At 64.5% G+C, this 16,169-nt stretch overlaps 4 protein-coding genes across 4 annotated transcripts in view; 2 read left to right on the forward strand and 2 right to left on the reverse strand.

Moving 5' to 3' along the window:
• EMIHUDRAFT_50800 (hypothetical protein) overlaps positions 1-591 on the reverse strand; it is a gene marked incomplete at both ends in the record, with an annotated part of 3,845 nt that extends 3,254 nt beyond the window's left edge. Inside the window, one exon of the mRNA XM_005793859.1 lies at positions 125-591. Within this exon, the coding sequence (XP_005793916.1) occupies positions 125-591 (467 nt within the window). The remainder of the gene's footprint in view (positions 1-124) is intronic.
• Positions 592-5,960: 5,369 nt separating this feature from the next.
• On the forward strand, positions 5,961-7,208 carry EMIHUDRAFT_193784 (hypothetical protein; the record flags this gene model as incomplete). Its single annotated transcript, XM_005793860.1, has 2 exons — positions 5,961-6,193; positions 7,190-7,208. The coding sequence occupies 2 exons, from the start codon at positions 5,961-5,963 to the stop codon at positions 7,206-7,208; spliced, it is 252 nt and encodes an 83-aa protein (XP_005793917.1).
• A 2,247-nt stretch (positions 7,209-9,455) lies between these two features.
• On the reverse strand, positions 9,456-13,338 carry EMIHUDRAFT_94770 (hypothetical protein; the record flags this gene model as incomplete). The annotated part of the gene is made up of 9 exons (XM_005793861.1): positions 9,456-9,908; positions 9,950-10,321; positions 10,458-10,783; positions 11,197-11,216; positions 11,344-11,755; positions 12,098-12,263; positions 12,436-12,440; positions 12,490-12,727; positions 12,883-13,338. 9 exons carry the CDS (start codon positions 13,336-13,338, stop codon positions 9,456-9,458), a joined length of 2,448 nt encoding a protein of 815 aa, XP_005793918.1.
• Positions 13,339-13,596: 258 nt separating this feature from the next.
• EMIHUDRAFT_193789 (hypothetical protein) lies at positions 13,597-15,039 on the forward strand (the record flags this gene model as incomplete). Its single annotated transcript, XM_005793862.1, has 4 exons — positions 13,597-13,635; positions 13,833-14,075; positions 14,234-14,536; positions 14,671-15,039. 4 exons carry the CDS (start codon positions 13,597-13,599, stop codon positions 15,037-15,039), a joined length of 954 nt encoding a protein of 317 aa, XP_005793919.1.
• Positions 15,040-16,169: the final 1,130 nt, after the last annotated feature.

Here is a 16,169-nt window from a genome sequence, read left to right on the forward strand (position 1 = left end):
AAGAGAGAGAGAGAGAGAGAGAGAGAGAGAGAGAGAGAGAGAGAGAGAGAGAGAGAGAGAGAGAGAGAGAGAGAGAGAGAGAGAGAGAGAGCGAGGGGGGGGGGGAAAGAGGGGGGGAGTGCACGAGGTCTGCACCTGGATGCGTCTCGCCCCGACGGCGGCTTGGCTGCCGAACTCGATCCCGAGCGCGAGGAACTTGGTGAGGTGCAGCTGCAGCGTGTTGAAGAGCACGAGTGTGGTGACCACCATCGAGGGCGTGAGCGCCTTCCCGCGCCACACGTGCAACGCAAAGGTGCAGAAGCCCTGCAGCAGCGGCGCGACGAAATATATGGACTCGTTGGCCGCGCGAAGCCGGTTGGCCCTCTGCACGCCCCTCACCTCCTCCGCGCGTGCGCGGCCAATCATCTCGTCCATCGCGTGCTCCCACGCGCAGACCTTGACGAGCCGAGCGCCGGTGATGACCTGAGAGATGAGCTTGACGCGCCGGTCGCTGTGCGCGGCGACGCTGCGCCGAATCGCACCGAAGCGACGCGAGAAGCGCATCTGCAGCGGCACGAGCAGAAGGCAGAGTACAAAGCCGGCTGCGAAGCTCGGGCCGACGAGGTGGAGGCCGAGGCCGAGTACGACGAGCGCCTCCACTGGCGCGAGGACGAGGTAGCCCGCCATGATGCCGAACGTCTGACGTGCGGGGAGGGAAAGGCTCGGGGGTCCGTCTGGAAGTCAGCGCGGGGGTGGGTCTGGAAGTCAAAGGCTGGGAACGTCTGGAAGACAGGGAGGGCTTGGCGTGCCTTGGAACCGACAGCGTCGCGGCCCGCGGGCTGGGAATGTGGGAAGGGGCTCGGCGCGCCTGGAACTTTTCGACGTCGGACGACGCAAGCGTGACGACGTGGCCCACCGAGACGGAGTGGAGCGAACCGAGGGAGAGGCGGAGGGCCTTCGCCATGATGTGAGTCACCAGGGCGACCCTCATGCGCATGCCGAAGCGCCAGGCGATGAAGAAGTGGAAGTGGTGCAGGAACCAGGCACACAAGCCGCACCCGACCACCCAACCAGCGTAGCCCAAGCCAGCTCCGAGTGAGCCGTCGCTCTCGTTCAGCCAAGAGACGAGCGCTCCTAGCCCCAGAGCCTGTGCAATCTGGCAGCTGGCCTCGGCAGCAGCACCAACGAAGCCCCAAATCGCACGTGGCAGCAGGAGGCGCCACGTCAGGGCGCGCATCAGCGACGGGCGCCTTGGCCTCAGCCGCTGCTCACGGCGCCAAGCCGCCGCGAGCTGGTCGTGGAGGTTCTGAGAGACTTCTCCAGCAGGCAGTCCGGGAAGGTCACTCGCGTCCATATCGGATTTGTGCGACAGCAGTTCTTTCACCCAGTGGAAGGTCAACTGGCTGAGGAGCGAGGCACCATCGAGAGCGCACGGCTTTGCCTCGGCGGCCGCGAGCCTTGGCGGCCGGCACATCGCGGCGGCAGAACAGCAGAGGAACTAGCGCCGGGAGAAGCAGCGAGGCGGCAGAACAGCGGAGGAACTAGCGCCGGGAGAAGCAGCGAGGCGGCAGAACAGCGGAGGAACTAGCGCCGGGAGAAGCAGCGAGGCGGCAGAACAGCGGAGGAACTAGCGCCGGGAGAAGCAGCGACGCGGCGACGATGTGGTCGCACGAGGAGTTCCGGGAGAAGCAGCGACGCGGTCGCACGAGGGGTTGCCGGGAGAAGCAGCGACGCGGGTTGGGCACGACAAGTTTCGATGGGGAGATGCCACAGGGAAAGAATTACGCCTGCAGGGTAGGGAGGCGTTTGGGGAATACAAAGTGGATCCCGCCCCGCCCCGCCCCGCCCGCAATAAGCGCAGATGTCCTCTTCAGCCTGCCGAGAGCTTCCTGGCCCGCGCGCGCGCGCTCCGCCTGGCGCGCGGAGCGACTCGGTGGACGTCCGACTCGGTCCGAGCCCGCCGCCCCTCGCCACTGCACCCTGCTGGCCCATGCAGCGCGACACGGTACGCGGCTGCGAGTGCAGCCGCCTATGTTGGCCAAGATAGGCGGCTGCACGTGTGGGCGCGAGTACCGCTATATACGCGTCTGCACGTGTGGCCGCGTATCTTGGCTACGATACGCGCCGGCACAGAATGACACGTATCAGCCCCGCCGAGCTCGATGCGCGGCAGCGGGTGAGGGCGGCTATTCTCCCCCGAGGCAGGCAAGGCGTCCCTCGTGTCGCGCGTGTAAGTCCCGGTTGCCGTGCGCGCCAGCGCGTGTGGCCGCGTACCTTAGCTAAGATACGCGCGCACGGGCGTGGGTGGGTAAAAACGGGTCACTTTGCGGGGTTTGCCCGATGTCGGTGTATTCCTCCCTTATTCCTAAAAAAAGAAAGAAAACGGACAACCCAAGGGAGGGATGGGAGGACGGCACGCCGCCACCACACAGGGATTTTAAGGAGAGGAGTGTGGTGCGCTAGCCGTCGCCCACCCTTGGGCGTCCGCCTCTTCCTATAAAGAATTTAAACACAATAAAGAAAGAAAGAACCGCTCTATGGACGGACGGAAAAACACCCCCCTTCTATGCCTGACCCTGGGCATGCCTCTCTGGGGGTGAGCTGGGTCGGCCACCTCCGGGTCTGCAACTCGCACGGTGGGTCCGCTTCCGGGCGAGCATCCGAGGCCTGCGGTTGTCCCTTCGCTGGGCGCGACCGCCATGGAGATCCGCTACACACAGATCAGTGTTTTTGGCGACTATTGCTCGCTCTCTGTGCAATCGCAACGCCAGAGGCCGTGCTTGGAGAATGGGTCGCGATGCTGCTGCGCCAGTGGATTGAGCCGCTCCGCACGCTCCATCGGTGAGCTGCGGTGGCGCGCCGGCCGCTTCATGCATGCTCTCGGGCGAGCTGCCGCAAACGCGTTTCCGTCCGCCCGTTTCATCGAGTTTGCCCGAGTGGTAAAATGCAATCGAATTTGCCCGAATGGTAAGGTGCAACTTTTGCATTTGGTAAAAGTTGCCCGAGTGGTCAGTGGGGAAAAAACCAAAGCGGAAATGTGGCCCCAAGAGCTAAAGGTCAACATCACCTCCGGCTACGACAATGTGAACCTGATCTGGTCCTCACGGGGTTGACCCGTCTCCTCCAGATCGAGACGGACTTCATGAACGGCCGAGCATTGTTTCTTCATTACTATTATTAATTAATGCTTTTTGCACGGCTGAGCCCCCCCCCCCCCCCCTGCGCCCATTCCCTGCCCTCTCCCGCCACACACTCCGTCAGAGCCCCCTCCCCTCTTGCACAACAGGAATTCTGACAATTAACCAGTGATGCGCGGCGCTGTCTCTCAAGATGGAAGCAGGAAGCTTCCATCCCGGCGGTGGTTCGAATCCACACGAGCCGAGGGGTGAAGGGGGAGGCAGGCCCGAGGTCTGAAGCTCACCCATTGTGGAAGTGAGAACTGCTCGACCCACCCCTGATCCTGCTGAACAAGCTCCTCTTGTAGCTCGATCGGTCACACCGCCATCGCCGTCGGGGAGAGGGGGGACGATACTGCCTCGGCAGCGTGCACCTCGATCCTGTACCGTGTTTGTTATGACCCCCCCCGATGAACACACCAGTGAGGGAGGGCGAGACGATCGAGGGGTCCCGTACCATGCGGAACCGACCCTATCCAGTGCTCAAGTGCTCAAGAAAGAACCCCTCCCCCCCCGCCCCGATCCCCCCACCCCCTTGCTCCCCTCCCCCCCCTCGGGAGGGCCGAACTGAGGCGCCCGTGGGGACCCCGCAATTCCCTTCCCCCCTCGGAGGGCCGGACTGAGGCGTCGAGGGCCCCGCTCTTTCCCTCGCATAGCGGCCACTCTAGTCTTCGGATCGCTGGTCGAGCGACCCGGGGGATGCCCCGCGCGCCTGACCCAGGCGCGAAAACGAATCTGCGAGGCGTGGCCGCTCATGCGGCCCGATGGGGAGGAACGGGGCGAGCCCCCTCCAACCCACCCGCGCTAGGTCTCGGGTTTGACGCATGGGGTCACTCCCGCGAAACTCGGGAACTAGCCGGGGCAGTCGGAGAAGTGGCAACTCCGTGCACTGACGGTCGGCCGCCAGAAAACACGCCTCCGTGGCTCGGGTTACACCAATCCTCGCTACCCAACGCGGCCAAAGGATATCCACCTCGAGAACCTCGAGAGAGAAGAAAGAAAACAGACACGCCAAACGAGGGATGGGACGAGGACAGGGTGGTCCCCACCTGCACGAGCAGGATTTTGGAAGAACGATCAGGGGGACAGGTGGGGCTCTCCTGCTCCTGACAAGGGACACGACAGGCTCGCCTCTTCCTATCTCTCTTGGCAGTCAGAGACGTGATTTTATTTTCGCACGTTGATGGCCTCCCACCGCATCGGCGCCCGCCTGTCTGGCCTCTCGCCAGAGCAGCTCGTCGCCTTCATCGACGAGCAGGCGCCTCTCTGGAGCGCCGCCGCGTTGCGCGTGGCGGAGGAGCACGCCGCTCGGCTCGTGGAGCAGCCCGAGTGGGTGCTCTGCGAGGTCCTCCTCTCGCCGGACCTCGCCCCGCACATCCTCGCCCAGCTGCCGACCACGGAGCACGCCGTCAAGGGGACGTGCCGCGCGTGGCGCCGCGGCTGGAAGGAGACGCTGAAGAAGCGCGAGAGGCCGCGCATGCTCGTGTTCGGCGGCCGCGGCAGCGACCACGAGTTTCTCAACTCGCTGGAGCGGTACGACCCGTCAACGAATGAGTGGGAGGAGGAGGCTGTGGCGCCGATGCCGACGGCACGCACGCGTCCTGGCATGGCGGTGCTCGACGGCACGCTGTACGCTGTGGGCGGCTTCTGTGACGACGGCTACCTCAGCTCGGTCGAGCGGTACGATCCGGCGACGAACGCGTGGGAGGCGATGGCGCCGATGGCGGAGGCGCGGAGCGACCATGGTGTGGCGGCGCTCGACGGCAAGCTGTATGCTGTTGGCGGCTACGACGACGACGACGACCTCCTCAGCTCGGCGGAGCGGTACGATCCCGTGACGAACGCGTGGGAGGCGGTGGCGCCGATGGCGACAGCGCGGCAGGATCACGCCATGGCGGTGCTGGACGGCAAGCTGTACGCTGTGGGTGGATTCGATGGCGACCGCCTCAACTCGGTCGAGCGGTACGATCCGACAGCGAACGCGTGGGAGGAGGTGGCGCCGATGGCGGCGGCGCGGGACTATCACGCCGTGGCGATGCTCGACGGCAAGCTGTATGCTGTGGGCGGACTGGATGCCGGCAGCAACCGCCTCAGCTCGGTGGAGCGGTACGACCCCGCTACGAACGCGTGGGAGGCTGTGGCGCCGATGGCAGAGGCACGGCATTCTCACGGCATGGCGGTGGTCGACGGCAAGCTGTACGCTATGGGCGGGTACAACAACGGCTTCCTCAACTCAGTCGAGCGGTACGACCTGGCAGTGGGCGCATGGGAGGCGGTGGCTCCGATGGCGGCGGCGCGGATGACGGCTTTCGCCGTCTTGATGTAGTCGCCGTTGTCTGTTGCGTGCTAGCCATGTGTATACTGAAGTCCCTCGCCTGAGGGCCGACTGACGTGACCGATCTTCACACTTCAGATATTTTCACAGATGAGAGCACTTGAGACCGAAATCACCAGTTTTTTGCCTTGCTGCCCGTTTTTTGCAGCGGTGCTGGTGTGGCCACAGGCGGGGGCGCGGAAGCCGGGATTTCTTTCCCGTGAGCCGGTGAGTGTGCCAGTCCGCGCCAGTCCGCGCCCTTGTCGTGCCAGAGTGTGCTGTAGAGACGCTTGTATTCTAAGAATTCTTTCCTGGTGGTGTGCCGGAGATAGTACTAGCACGCGCCAGTTCGCACCTGTGTCGAGCCTGTCTGCTGTGTGTGAGTGAGTATTCTTGATACGAAACACACACACACACACACACACACCCCTGTCCGCTGTGACTCGAGTTCTTTTCTTTAAATTCTTCCTGTTGCTCTCTTCTGCGCCGATATGGCCTCCCACCGCATCGGCGCGCGCGTCGCGGGCCTCTCGCCAGCGCAGCTGTGCGCCATCATCGAGGCGCAGGCGGGCGCGAGCGACGCCGCGTTGCGCGTGGCGGAGGAGCACGCCGCTCGGCTCGTGGAGCAGCCCGAGTGGGTGCTCTCCGAGGTCCTCCTCTCGCCGGACCTCGCCCCGCACATCCTCGCCCAGCTGCCGACCACGGAGCACGCCGCCAAGGGGACGTGCCGCGCGTGGCGCCGCGGCTGGAAGGAGACGCTGAAGAAGCGCAAGAGGCCGCGCGTGCTCGTGATCGGCGGCCGCGGCAGCGAAGGCAGCGAGGGCGAGTTCCTCAACTCGCTGGAGCGGTACGACCCGTCAACAAATGAGTGGGAGGGGGAGGTTGTGGCGCCGATGCCTTCGACACGAAGGTTTGTCCGCACGGCGGTGCTCGATGGTAAGCTCTACGCGGCGGGTGGCAGGAATGAAGCTGACGATGTAACTTCCAAACTGGTGGAGCGGTACGACTTGGCTGCGAACGTGTGGGAGGCGGTGGCGCCGATGGCGGAGGCGCGGAGCGACCATGGTGTGGCGGCGCTCGACGGCAAGCTGTATGCTGTTGGCGGCTACGACGACGACGACGACCTCCTCAGCTCGGTCGAGCGGTACGATCCCGTGACGAACGCGTGGGAGGCGGTGGCGCCGATGGCGACAGCGCGGCAGGATCACGTCATGGCGGTGCTGGACGGCAAGCTGTACGCTGTGGGCGGATTCGATGGCGACCGCCTCAGCTCGGTCGAGCGGTACGATCCGACAGCGAACGCGTGGGAGGAGGTGGCGCCCATGGCGGCGGCGCGGGACTATCACGCCGTGGCGATGCTCGACGGCAAGCTGTATGCTGTGGGCGGCCTCGACGACGACGGCCCCCTCAGCTCGGTGGAGCGGTACGACCCCGCTACGAACGCGTGGGAGGCTGTGGCGCCGATGGCAGAGGCACGGCATTCTCACGGCATGGCGGTGGTCGACGGCAAGCTGTACGCTATGGGCGGGTACAACAACGGCTTCCTCAACTCAGTCGAGCGGTACGACCTGGCAGTGGGCGCATGGGAGGCGGTGGCTCCGATGGCGGCGGCGCGGATGAAGGCTTTCGCCATCTTGATGTAGTCGCCGTTGTGTGCGTGCTAGCCCCACGGCGTGGAGTGTGCTGAAGTCCCTCGCCTGAGTGTGCGTTCGGTTAAAAGAAAAATAGCCCCATCCTAAAAAGAAACGCTGGGCGCAGCCTCCACCGCGCCGCTGACGCTCCACTCCGATGGCCTCCCACCGCATCGGCGCCCGCCTGTCGGGCCTCTCGCCAGAGCAACTCGTCGCCTTCATCGACGAGCAGGCGCCCCTCTGGAGCGCCGCCGCAATGCGCGTGGCGGAGGAGCACGCCGCTCGGCTCGTGGAGCAGCCCGAGTGGGTGCTCTCCGAGGTCCTCCTCTCGCCGGACCTCGCCCCGCACATCCTCGCCCAGCTGCCGACCACGGAGCACGCCGCCAAGGGGACGTGCCGCGCGTGGCGCCGCGGCTGGAAGGAGACGCTGAAGAAGCGCAAGAGGCCGCGCATGCTCGTGTTCGGCGGCCAAGACGGAGACCACGCGTTTCTCAACTCGCTGGAGCGGTACGACCCGTCAACGAATGAGTGGGAGGAGGAGACTGTGGCGCCGATGCCGTCGGGGCGCCTGAGGGCGCGCATGTCGGTGCTCGATGGCAAGCTGTACGCGGCGGGCGGCCGTGAGGCCGACGACGTAACTTCCAACCTGGTGGAGCGGTACGACCTGGCTACGAACGCGTGGGAGGAAGTGGCGCCGATGGCGGAGGCTCGGCAGATTCACGACATGGCAGTGCTCGACGGCAAGCTGTATGCTGTGGGAGGCTACAACGACGACGTCCTCAGCTCGGTCGAGCGGTACGATCTGGCTGCCAATTCCTGGGAGGCGGTGGCGCCGATGGTGGCGGCGCGGATGGCTCACGCTGTCGCGGTGCTCGACGGCAAGCTGTACGCTGTGGGAGGCTGCAACGATGACGACGGCACCCTCTTCTCTCTCGAGCGCTACGATCCCGCCACGAACGCGTGGGAGGCGGTGGTGCCGATGGCAACGGCGCGGTTTGCTCACGCCGTGGCGGTGCTCGACGGCAAGCTGTACGCTGTCGGCGGCCACAGCGACGACGACGTCCTCAGCTCAGTCGAGCGGTTCGACCCGGCGACGAATGCATGGGAGGAGGTGGCGCCGATGGCGGAGGTGCGGTTTAATCACGCTATGGCGGCGCTCGACGGCAAGCTGTATGCGGTGGGAGGCTTCAACAACGGCTTCCTCAGTTCGGTGGAGCGGTACGACCCGGCCGAGAATGTGTGGGAGGCGGTGGCGCCGATGGCGGCGGCGCGAAGCGCTTCTTTCGCAGTCTTGATGTAGAGCGCTCCAAGAGAGGGCTGGTTGCAGGGTCAGGGCGGGGTGGCCATGTCCCTAGTGCCTTTTTGAGCCTGCCGCGGTGAGCGGCCGGGGGCGCGGGGGCAGAGCCCCCGCGAAGCGATTTTTGACGAATTTGAGCCATTTTCGGTCATTTTCTAAGAGAATTTTGACACTTTGAGGAGAGCGGAAGTCAGTAACATCGCACGCAGTTCGCGCCCTGGTACACAGTTCAACAACAGTTAGGCTAGTTCCATTTCACTCTGACACGCTAATCTTGAAAACGTCCAACGGAGCTCCGTGTTGCTCCCAGCGCCCTCCCCCGCGCTTCCTGCGGCCATGGCCGATGATACTAGTATGAGAGGTCATCTGGCTACCGCGAGCGCGACTCAACTCGCCGACGTCGTCCGATGATTGTGCCTCAAAGTCAGCCTCCGGAGGCTATCGTGGGGTCGAGCCGGCAGTAGCCGTGACATGTGGTTCCACCACCCCTCGTATGCTTTGCCTCTGACCGCCACCGTTCCCAGGCTGCCAAATGGGATGGAAAGGAAGGCTCGGCGAGCGTATAGAAGCGTGCTCGACCTCGTCGTGGCAACCTGCACGGCAGCGCTGGTAGGCGCGATGAGCGTCGTGCCACCTGACCCGAGACGGGTCGCAGGCGTCGTACCGAGCGCGTCGAGACCGTGTCCTGATGTGATCTGCACGGGTGAGTCACGTCGGCGTCAAAGGAGCGACGTGCGACCTGTCAGAGCTTGATCTCCGATCTCAGCGGCGTCGAGTCGTCTCCGGCGCGCGACAAAGGTACATCCCCAGGACGCGCAGAGGCAGCTGCGACCCCGCCGAGTGGACGGTAACGCACCGCGCCACCTGCTGTGCGTTACCGTCCACTCGGCGGGGTCGCAGCTGCTTCTGGAAGGCACCGAGATGTACCTTTTTCGCGCAATGGTCAAAATCAAGGTTTTGTAACGCGAGCTGTGCCACAGTGAAATGGAACTAGCCTTAACCCGTACACATCAAGTACTGTACTCATGCTCATGCGCAACATATATCAAGACACGCGCTCACCAGCAGCGCGCTCGGATAGCATCGTCTATCGCGGGCTCCATCGCGTACTCTTTGGGTGGCGGCGGCGGCGGTGGCAACGCCCCTGGTAGCGCCGTCACCTTAGCCTTTGGTGCCCTCTTTGAGCGGCGCAATTCTGATTGCAGCGGTGGGAGCTCACCCGTCGGGGTCATCGTAAAGTTGACGCCACGCAGCTCGGTCGCGTTGATGATGAAGCTGTCCCGGCCGTCGGGTGGTGTCCACTCCTCAAAGGTGAGGCCGCTCGCGTCGCTCGCAGCGCGATCAAAGTAGCGGCCGATGCGCACGAGGTAGTCGCCAATATTGAACATGACGCCATCAATCGTGCAGCGTGTCTCAATCTTCTTGACCTCGCGCACGTCTGGCGCCTGGGCCAGCCAATAGTGGCCCGGCCGGTAGTGAACTTCCTCCGACCTTGACCACCGCTCACGCGCCTACCAGGGAGCGAGAGAGGGAGGGGCTCAGACGGGGCCACTGCCACTAAGGGTGCGCGTGCCTGAATAGCGAGGAAGCCGTTGCCCGTGGACTTGCCGTCCGCGTCAAGCAGCTGCTTCGCAAACTTGATGCCCTCATCCTGCGCCACCTTGCGCCGCGCGGCCGCGCCGACGCCCTGATCCCTCACCGTCTGCTGCGTCCACACGGGTTTGTCACGGTGGGTGCATGCCTCGCAGATGAGTTTGTCGCCGGCGGAGGTCATGTTCGTGCGGCCGCGCGCACGGAAGCAGCCCTCGCAGTAGCAGGATCGCCCGCGCCGCGCAATCTGGTCCTTGGCGAGCATCATGTAAGAGTAGCTCGACTTGGAGCCGTCGAGCGAGTCAAACTTGTGGTCGACGCGCGGCCGTGCAATCTCATTGTGCGGCGAGTAGGAGATGATAATCTCATTGATGTGCTCGCCGCCAACGGCTCGCGCACCGCCTCGGCATACGCGAGCGAGCCTGCTCCTCGGCTCGCGTGGCGGCTTGCTCGGCGCTCACGGCGCGCACCTCGGCGGCGCGCAGCGCTGCCTGCAGCTGCTGCGTCGCGCCGAGCATCGTAAAGGCATTCTTCGGCAGCTCTGTGGATGACGAGGCTTCGGCAGCGCGCCGCTCCTTCATTCGCTGCTCGGCGGCGTCGACGACGGCATCACCGAGCTCGACGCGCACGCGCCGCTTGGCCTCGAGGGCGCAAGCGAGCTTGTTTGGCCGGTCGCCGCTGCACGGAATGCGCCTCCTGGCCTTGCTGCCGCCGGACTGAGCCACGTAGTACGTGACGGTCATGTTGTTCAAAATGGGGCCGTCATATTTGCTGTCGATGGCGTTGGAGACACCCTCTACATCGTTGAGAAGGGCAAGCTGCTCCACAAGGGTCGTCTCGTTCGGCTCCATATACCCCGCGTGGATCGAGCGAAACGATGCAATATGTGGAACGGCAAAAATCAAAATCAAAAAACCGAGTAGACTTCGAAAGCGATGTGTAGACTTCGACGGACTTTTAAAAGAGCTTTCCAACGGTGTGCGACTCGTCGAACGAATCCAACTGGGAGGCACTAGGGACATGGGTCACGAGAGCCACCCCGCCCTGACCCTGCAACCAGCCAGAGTGTCCCGCTCCCAGCGCGACGGGTCTCTCTCTGTCCGAGGAGACACTGTATCATACACTCGTCAAGGCACTGTGGCAGCCGTCCTTTTAGTTTTATACCAGCCGTCGCCGCACCGCTGTCCGCTCCGGCCGGCCACCGCGCACCTCGGACGTCGGAGAGACTCCTGTCGAGAGAAGTTTAAGCTCGGTCAAGTGCTGGCTGCTGCCGATATTCCAAAGTGCCGTCGCCCGAGACCCCCTCATTCAGCGACTTGGACCGCCCTCATCAGGCGACGCTACCTGGTTCGCTACCTGACTGGTGACTGCCCAATCGCCCCTCCGCCCCCCGCCTCCCGCCTCAGCAACGCGACTCGCAGCGTGCGCGGCCCAAAGCCCGGCAGCCCGTCGTGCAGAGTCGTCGCATTGTCGAGCAGCAGCACGTCGCCGCGCCGCCACGCGACGGCCGCGCATGACGCGGCGAGGGCCTCCGCCACCGCCTCCGCCTCCTCGTCGCACAACCTCTCGCCCAACCTCTCGCACACCCTCCCCCGGCGCCGGCTCCGGGCGCGCCTGCCGCCGCCGCCGCCGCCGCCGCCGCCGCCGCCGCCGCCGCCGTCTCGCGCAGCAGCGGCGGCGGCCTCGCGCGCCGCCGCCGCGGCCCTCCACATGGCGATCGGCCTCGTGAGCCACCCAGGGAGGGCGTCGAGGAGGGCGAGGAGCGAGCCTGCGGGTGGGCGGTAGGGGGGGGGCGACAGGAGCCGCACGGCGTGCGCGCGCGCGTGCAGCGTGTGTGTGTGTGTGTGTGTGTGTGTGTGTGTGTGTGTGTGTGTGTGTGTGTGTGTGTGTGTGTGTGTGTGTGTGTGTGTGTGTGTGTGTGTGTGTGTGTGTGCGTGTGTGTGTGTGTGTGTGTGTGTGTGTGTGACTGAGTGGGTGAGTGAGCCGTAAGGAGGAGGCGCCGATCCGCACCTAGGGGCGGGCTAGCCTCCACAGCTCGTACACGTGTCGAGACACGGGGAGATACGGGGAGATATGGGGAGGTCTTCTAGGCGAGCCGCGCCCACGAGACGAGGATGCCGGATCGCCGCCGCCCAGAGCGCGCGGTGCAGCGACCACAGCCGCCCCGCGAAGAATCCGCGCTCAAGCAGCCCTCGCAGCATCGCGAGCCGCGCCTGCAGAGAAGGGGAGGTTGGGTTCGGGTACCGTGGGGTAGGGGACAGCACCGCGAGCCGCGCCTGCAGGAGGGGAATCGGGTTAGAAGAGGGGAGGATAGAAGAGCTGTGAACAGCAGAGCTGTGAATAGAAGAGTCCCCCTCACACCAAGATCGTGCAGGGCGGGGACACATGTCCCTAAATCCCATCTCGTCTCAGAGTTTGACCGTTTTATTTATTTATTTAAGAGTCGACCGCGCCTGCAGGAAGGGGCCGAGAAGGTGGCGAGGAGGCTGCCCCGCTCATGACGTCGCAGTGTCGCGGGCCGCGCCGCGGCGCAGCCGCTCAGCTCGCCAAAGTTGAAGCTGACGCCCTCCCCGCCGCACGCCGTCCGCCGTAGCGTCAGGCAGACTGTGCCTCCGTCCAGCCCGTCCAGCTGCACCGCCGCGCCGTCGCGCGCAGCGAGCGCGCCCAGCCGCGCGTCAATCGCCTCGCCGTGCCGCGTCCGGAGCCGGCGCAGAGAGTGGTGGCGCCGCACGGTCGCCGGCTGCGCGAGCGCGGCGCGGAGGCGCGGCGGGAGGGACGCAAAGGCGGCGACGCCGTCGAAGAGCGCCGTCTCGCCTCCGACCCAGGGCAGAGCTGTGAATAGACGAGCTGTGAATAGAAGAGCTGTGAATAGAAGAGCGCCGTCTCGCCTCCGACCCAGGGCGGCCGCCCCTCGCAGAAGAAGGCGACGCATGCCGGCCGCTCGAGCGCGTAAAAGTTCTCGGTGTGAGGGACCACTTCGGGAGCCCAGTAGTTGCCGGACCGGCGGAGCTCGTTGGTGTGCCACACCGTCGCGCCCTCGAGGTGCACGCGCTCGTCGCGGCCCGGCTCGGCGGGCGCGTAGTCCGCCATCGAAGAGAGGCCCATGGTGCGCATCGCGCCGGCAGCCGCCGCAAAAGAGGCGGTGTCAGGAACCCGCCAGTTACGGAAGAGGAGAGCGCCGTGCACGCGCAGCAGGCGGTTGAGCTCGGCTCCGTTCGCGCCGATCGCGGTGCTGAGGTCGGCTGAGGAGGAGGCGGTCGGCTCGACGACCAGCGGCAGCGGACGCAAGCGGCGGGAGGCCGGTGGCGCCACGCTGAGCTCGGACGGCGACGGCGGCCGAGCGTGGAGCATCGTGACCTCTCCCCTCGCTGTCTCGCAGTGGCGCGAAGTTTGTTAGGGGCTGGAGTGCGGCACTGCGGCCAAAAGAGTTTTCATCTTTCTACATACGGGCCCATACACACATACATACAACACTGGGCACGGGCCTTGCAACGCGCATCTTCGACCCGTCGACGTACGTTGGCATTGAGACCGCCAAGCAAGTTCCGCGCCGCCATCCCAAACAACAGGGACGACATCCGCTCCTTCATCCCCGCCTTCGTCGACGCGATGGACGCAGAGCATGGGCGCCAACACAACTGCGTCTATGTGCGGGCTGAGGAGAATTTCGACCCGACGAAGGGCATGTTAACCGAGAGGAGACCGGCTGGATCCGCTTCATCCTCACATCGACCGGCCAGACGCCGACGTCCTCTATCGCCTACCACCCCATAATGCCGCGCTCGATCGTATACACAGCATACGGCCTCCCCCGCATCCTGCACGGCAGCCGATGCCCCGCGCAGGGATATTCCTTCGTCCCGCGCACAGAGGTGCAATACGAGCCGGTCGGTGTGAGCTACTGCGACGTCTGCCTGCTCTCCGTCCTGCACCCCTCCGCGAGCGGCGAACGCGGGAAGTGCGCGCCAGGGTGCGTCCGCAACAACGTAGCGGAAAAGAAACGCATGATGGACCAAAAGCTGGCAGAGGCGCGCGAACGCCAGCGCCAGAGGGTGACCGCGGAGACGCCGGCAACGGAGGCGGACCAGGTGAGCGTGGCGGCCTACGAGCGCGTCTTGCAGGCTAGTGCCGAGAGGGGGAGGCGAGAGGTAGCACGCGATCACACGCAAAGGGGAGCAGGGGGTGGACCCGCAGCATGGCGCCAGCGCTCCCCTCACACCAGATACGCCCCCCCCCCCCCCGACAGGTCACGTGCGACGGAATCCGGCCGCTGCTCATCCAGAACAAAGTGGAGGACGTGGCCGAAAAGATTGGGAGCGGCATCACCGCCACCGACGTGACCGCCATCGTAGCGGAGCCGTGCCTCCAGGCGCGCCGGAGCATGGCGAAGCCGGGAGGCTTCATCACGTGCCACAAGGCCGGCTGCAAGAAGATCATGTGCGCGACCGTGCGGGCGGCAAAGCGCCACGGCACCGCCGCGGACTCGCCCCTCCTTTGCTGGGTCAAGGGCAAGAACGGGGATATCAACGACGAGGCGAAAAACAACATTGTGGCCCGCATCCAGGCACAGATCGAGGAGCGCCGCGCCGGGGCCGCTAGGATGGACCGAGAGGAGGACCGACGAGATGGCATTATTTTTGCTTTCAACTTGTGATTGTTTTTTTTTCCGGCTGGTGCGAGCAGGAGTGGTGCTACGCTGACCCGCTTTCGTGCAATACAGAGACCGCAGCCTCTCCATACATCCCCGGGCTCGTATACTCGTATAAGGCTTGCGGCTTCAGCAATGAGTTCGAGAGCGCCTTCTTCTCCCCGATGCGCGAACAGTCATTTGGAGGGGCATTCTTTCAGCGGAATAGCTACTCATTTACGTCGCTGGAGCAGTGCACAATAAAAAACTCTCGTGCAGAGAAAGGAGGCGGCTTCTTCCTGGGTGATGGTGCATCGACCGTGACAAAGTCGACCATTGTTGGCAACACCGCGACGAAAGGCAGCAATCTGTACGCGGACAATGGCGTGTTTTCCTACGTTCTTCCTGCGCCAGAGTGTGAGTGAGTGAGTATTCACACACACACACACACACACACACACACACACACACACACACACACACACACACACAACAGACAAGGCAAAAAGAAACGGTGGGGACAGGTTGGAAGGGGTACAGCTTGGGGTACAGCTTGGAAGGGGTACAGCTTGGAAGGGGTGCAGCTTGGCGTGGGTGCGCTCGTGAAGGTCAGCGCTGCCGCCCACGCCCTCGGCCCGAGGCTGTTCGACCTTGTGCAGACCTCCCTGTGTCCACGCTCTCCGCTGTCCGCTCGCAGGTGAGTGCTTCGGCCCGTCCACGGCGCTTGCTGTCCGCGGCCGCCTCGACCGCTGCGAAGCCGTAGCTTGAGCCGCCCACGCCATGCTTCGCGTGGCCGTGTGCCGGATTCTCATTGCTGCTTCTTTGGTTGCGTCTTCGGATGCCGAGCGATCATGCATCACCTTCGGTTCGGACAAGGCCGACTTCTCGGACGGCTGGCTTCACTGTCCCGGCAACACGTTTGTCGATAGCATTCAATTTGAAGATGCAGCGCTGCGCGGCTCGATCGAGATGCAGTGCTGCGAGGACCCGAATCACCCGAGCGCGGCGCTGAAGAAATGCGAGACGTTTTTGGTGGACGATCCGTCGAAGAAACACCGCTACAACTCGGCGATCCACTCCCGAGTTCGTGAAGGAGCAGTCAACAGGCGGGACGATCCTCTCCTCGTGTGGCCAGAAAGTGACCCGAGCGTGGAATGGTGCTGCTCTTTGTCGCCCGAGAACCTGTTCGATGATCAGGCCATGTTTGCCGAGATGGAGCGCTTCCTATCGTGCGGCCCGGGCTCCCGTCCTTGCCCCCGTTGCCCTCCGAGACCATGCGATGGTACGTCCTTGCTCCCGTTGCCGAGCTCCGGCGTCTGCACACGCGTCCCTGCCTCCACGAGCTGCCCTCACGACGCCGTTGCCGAGCTACACGCTTCGCTGGAAATCCACACCCGCTATTGCCCTGCGGAGAAGCCGACGCTGGCCGGTTGGGGGGACGGCCTCTACATGAAAGATAAGACCACCGTCACAGCGGCACGCTGCTACGAGTCCTGCTTTCTCCCTTTTGATCAATGCCGCGTGGAGCAGCTCAACCGCGACGGGGCCCTCGGTT

Source organism: Emiliania huxleyi (genome assembly GCF_000372725.1).
Source record: "Emiliania huxleyi CCMP1516 unplaced genomic scaffold EMIHUscaffold_1, whole genome shotgun sequence".
Taxonomy (NCBI): domain Eukaryota; phylum Haptophyta; order Isochrysidales; family Noelaerhabdaceae; genus Emiliania; species Emiliania huxleyi.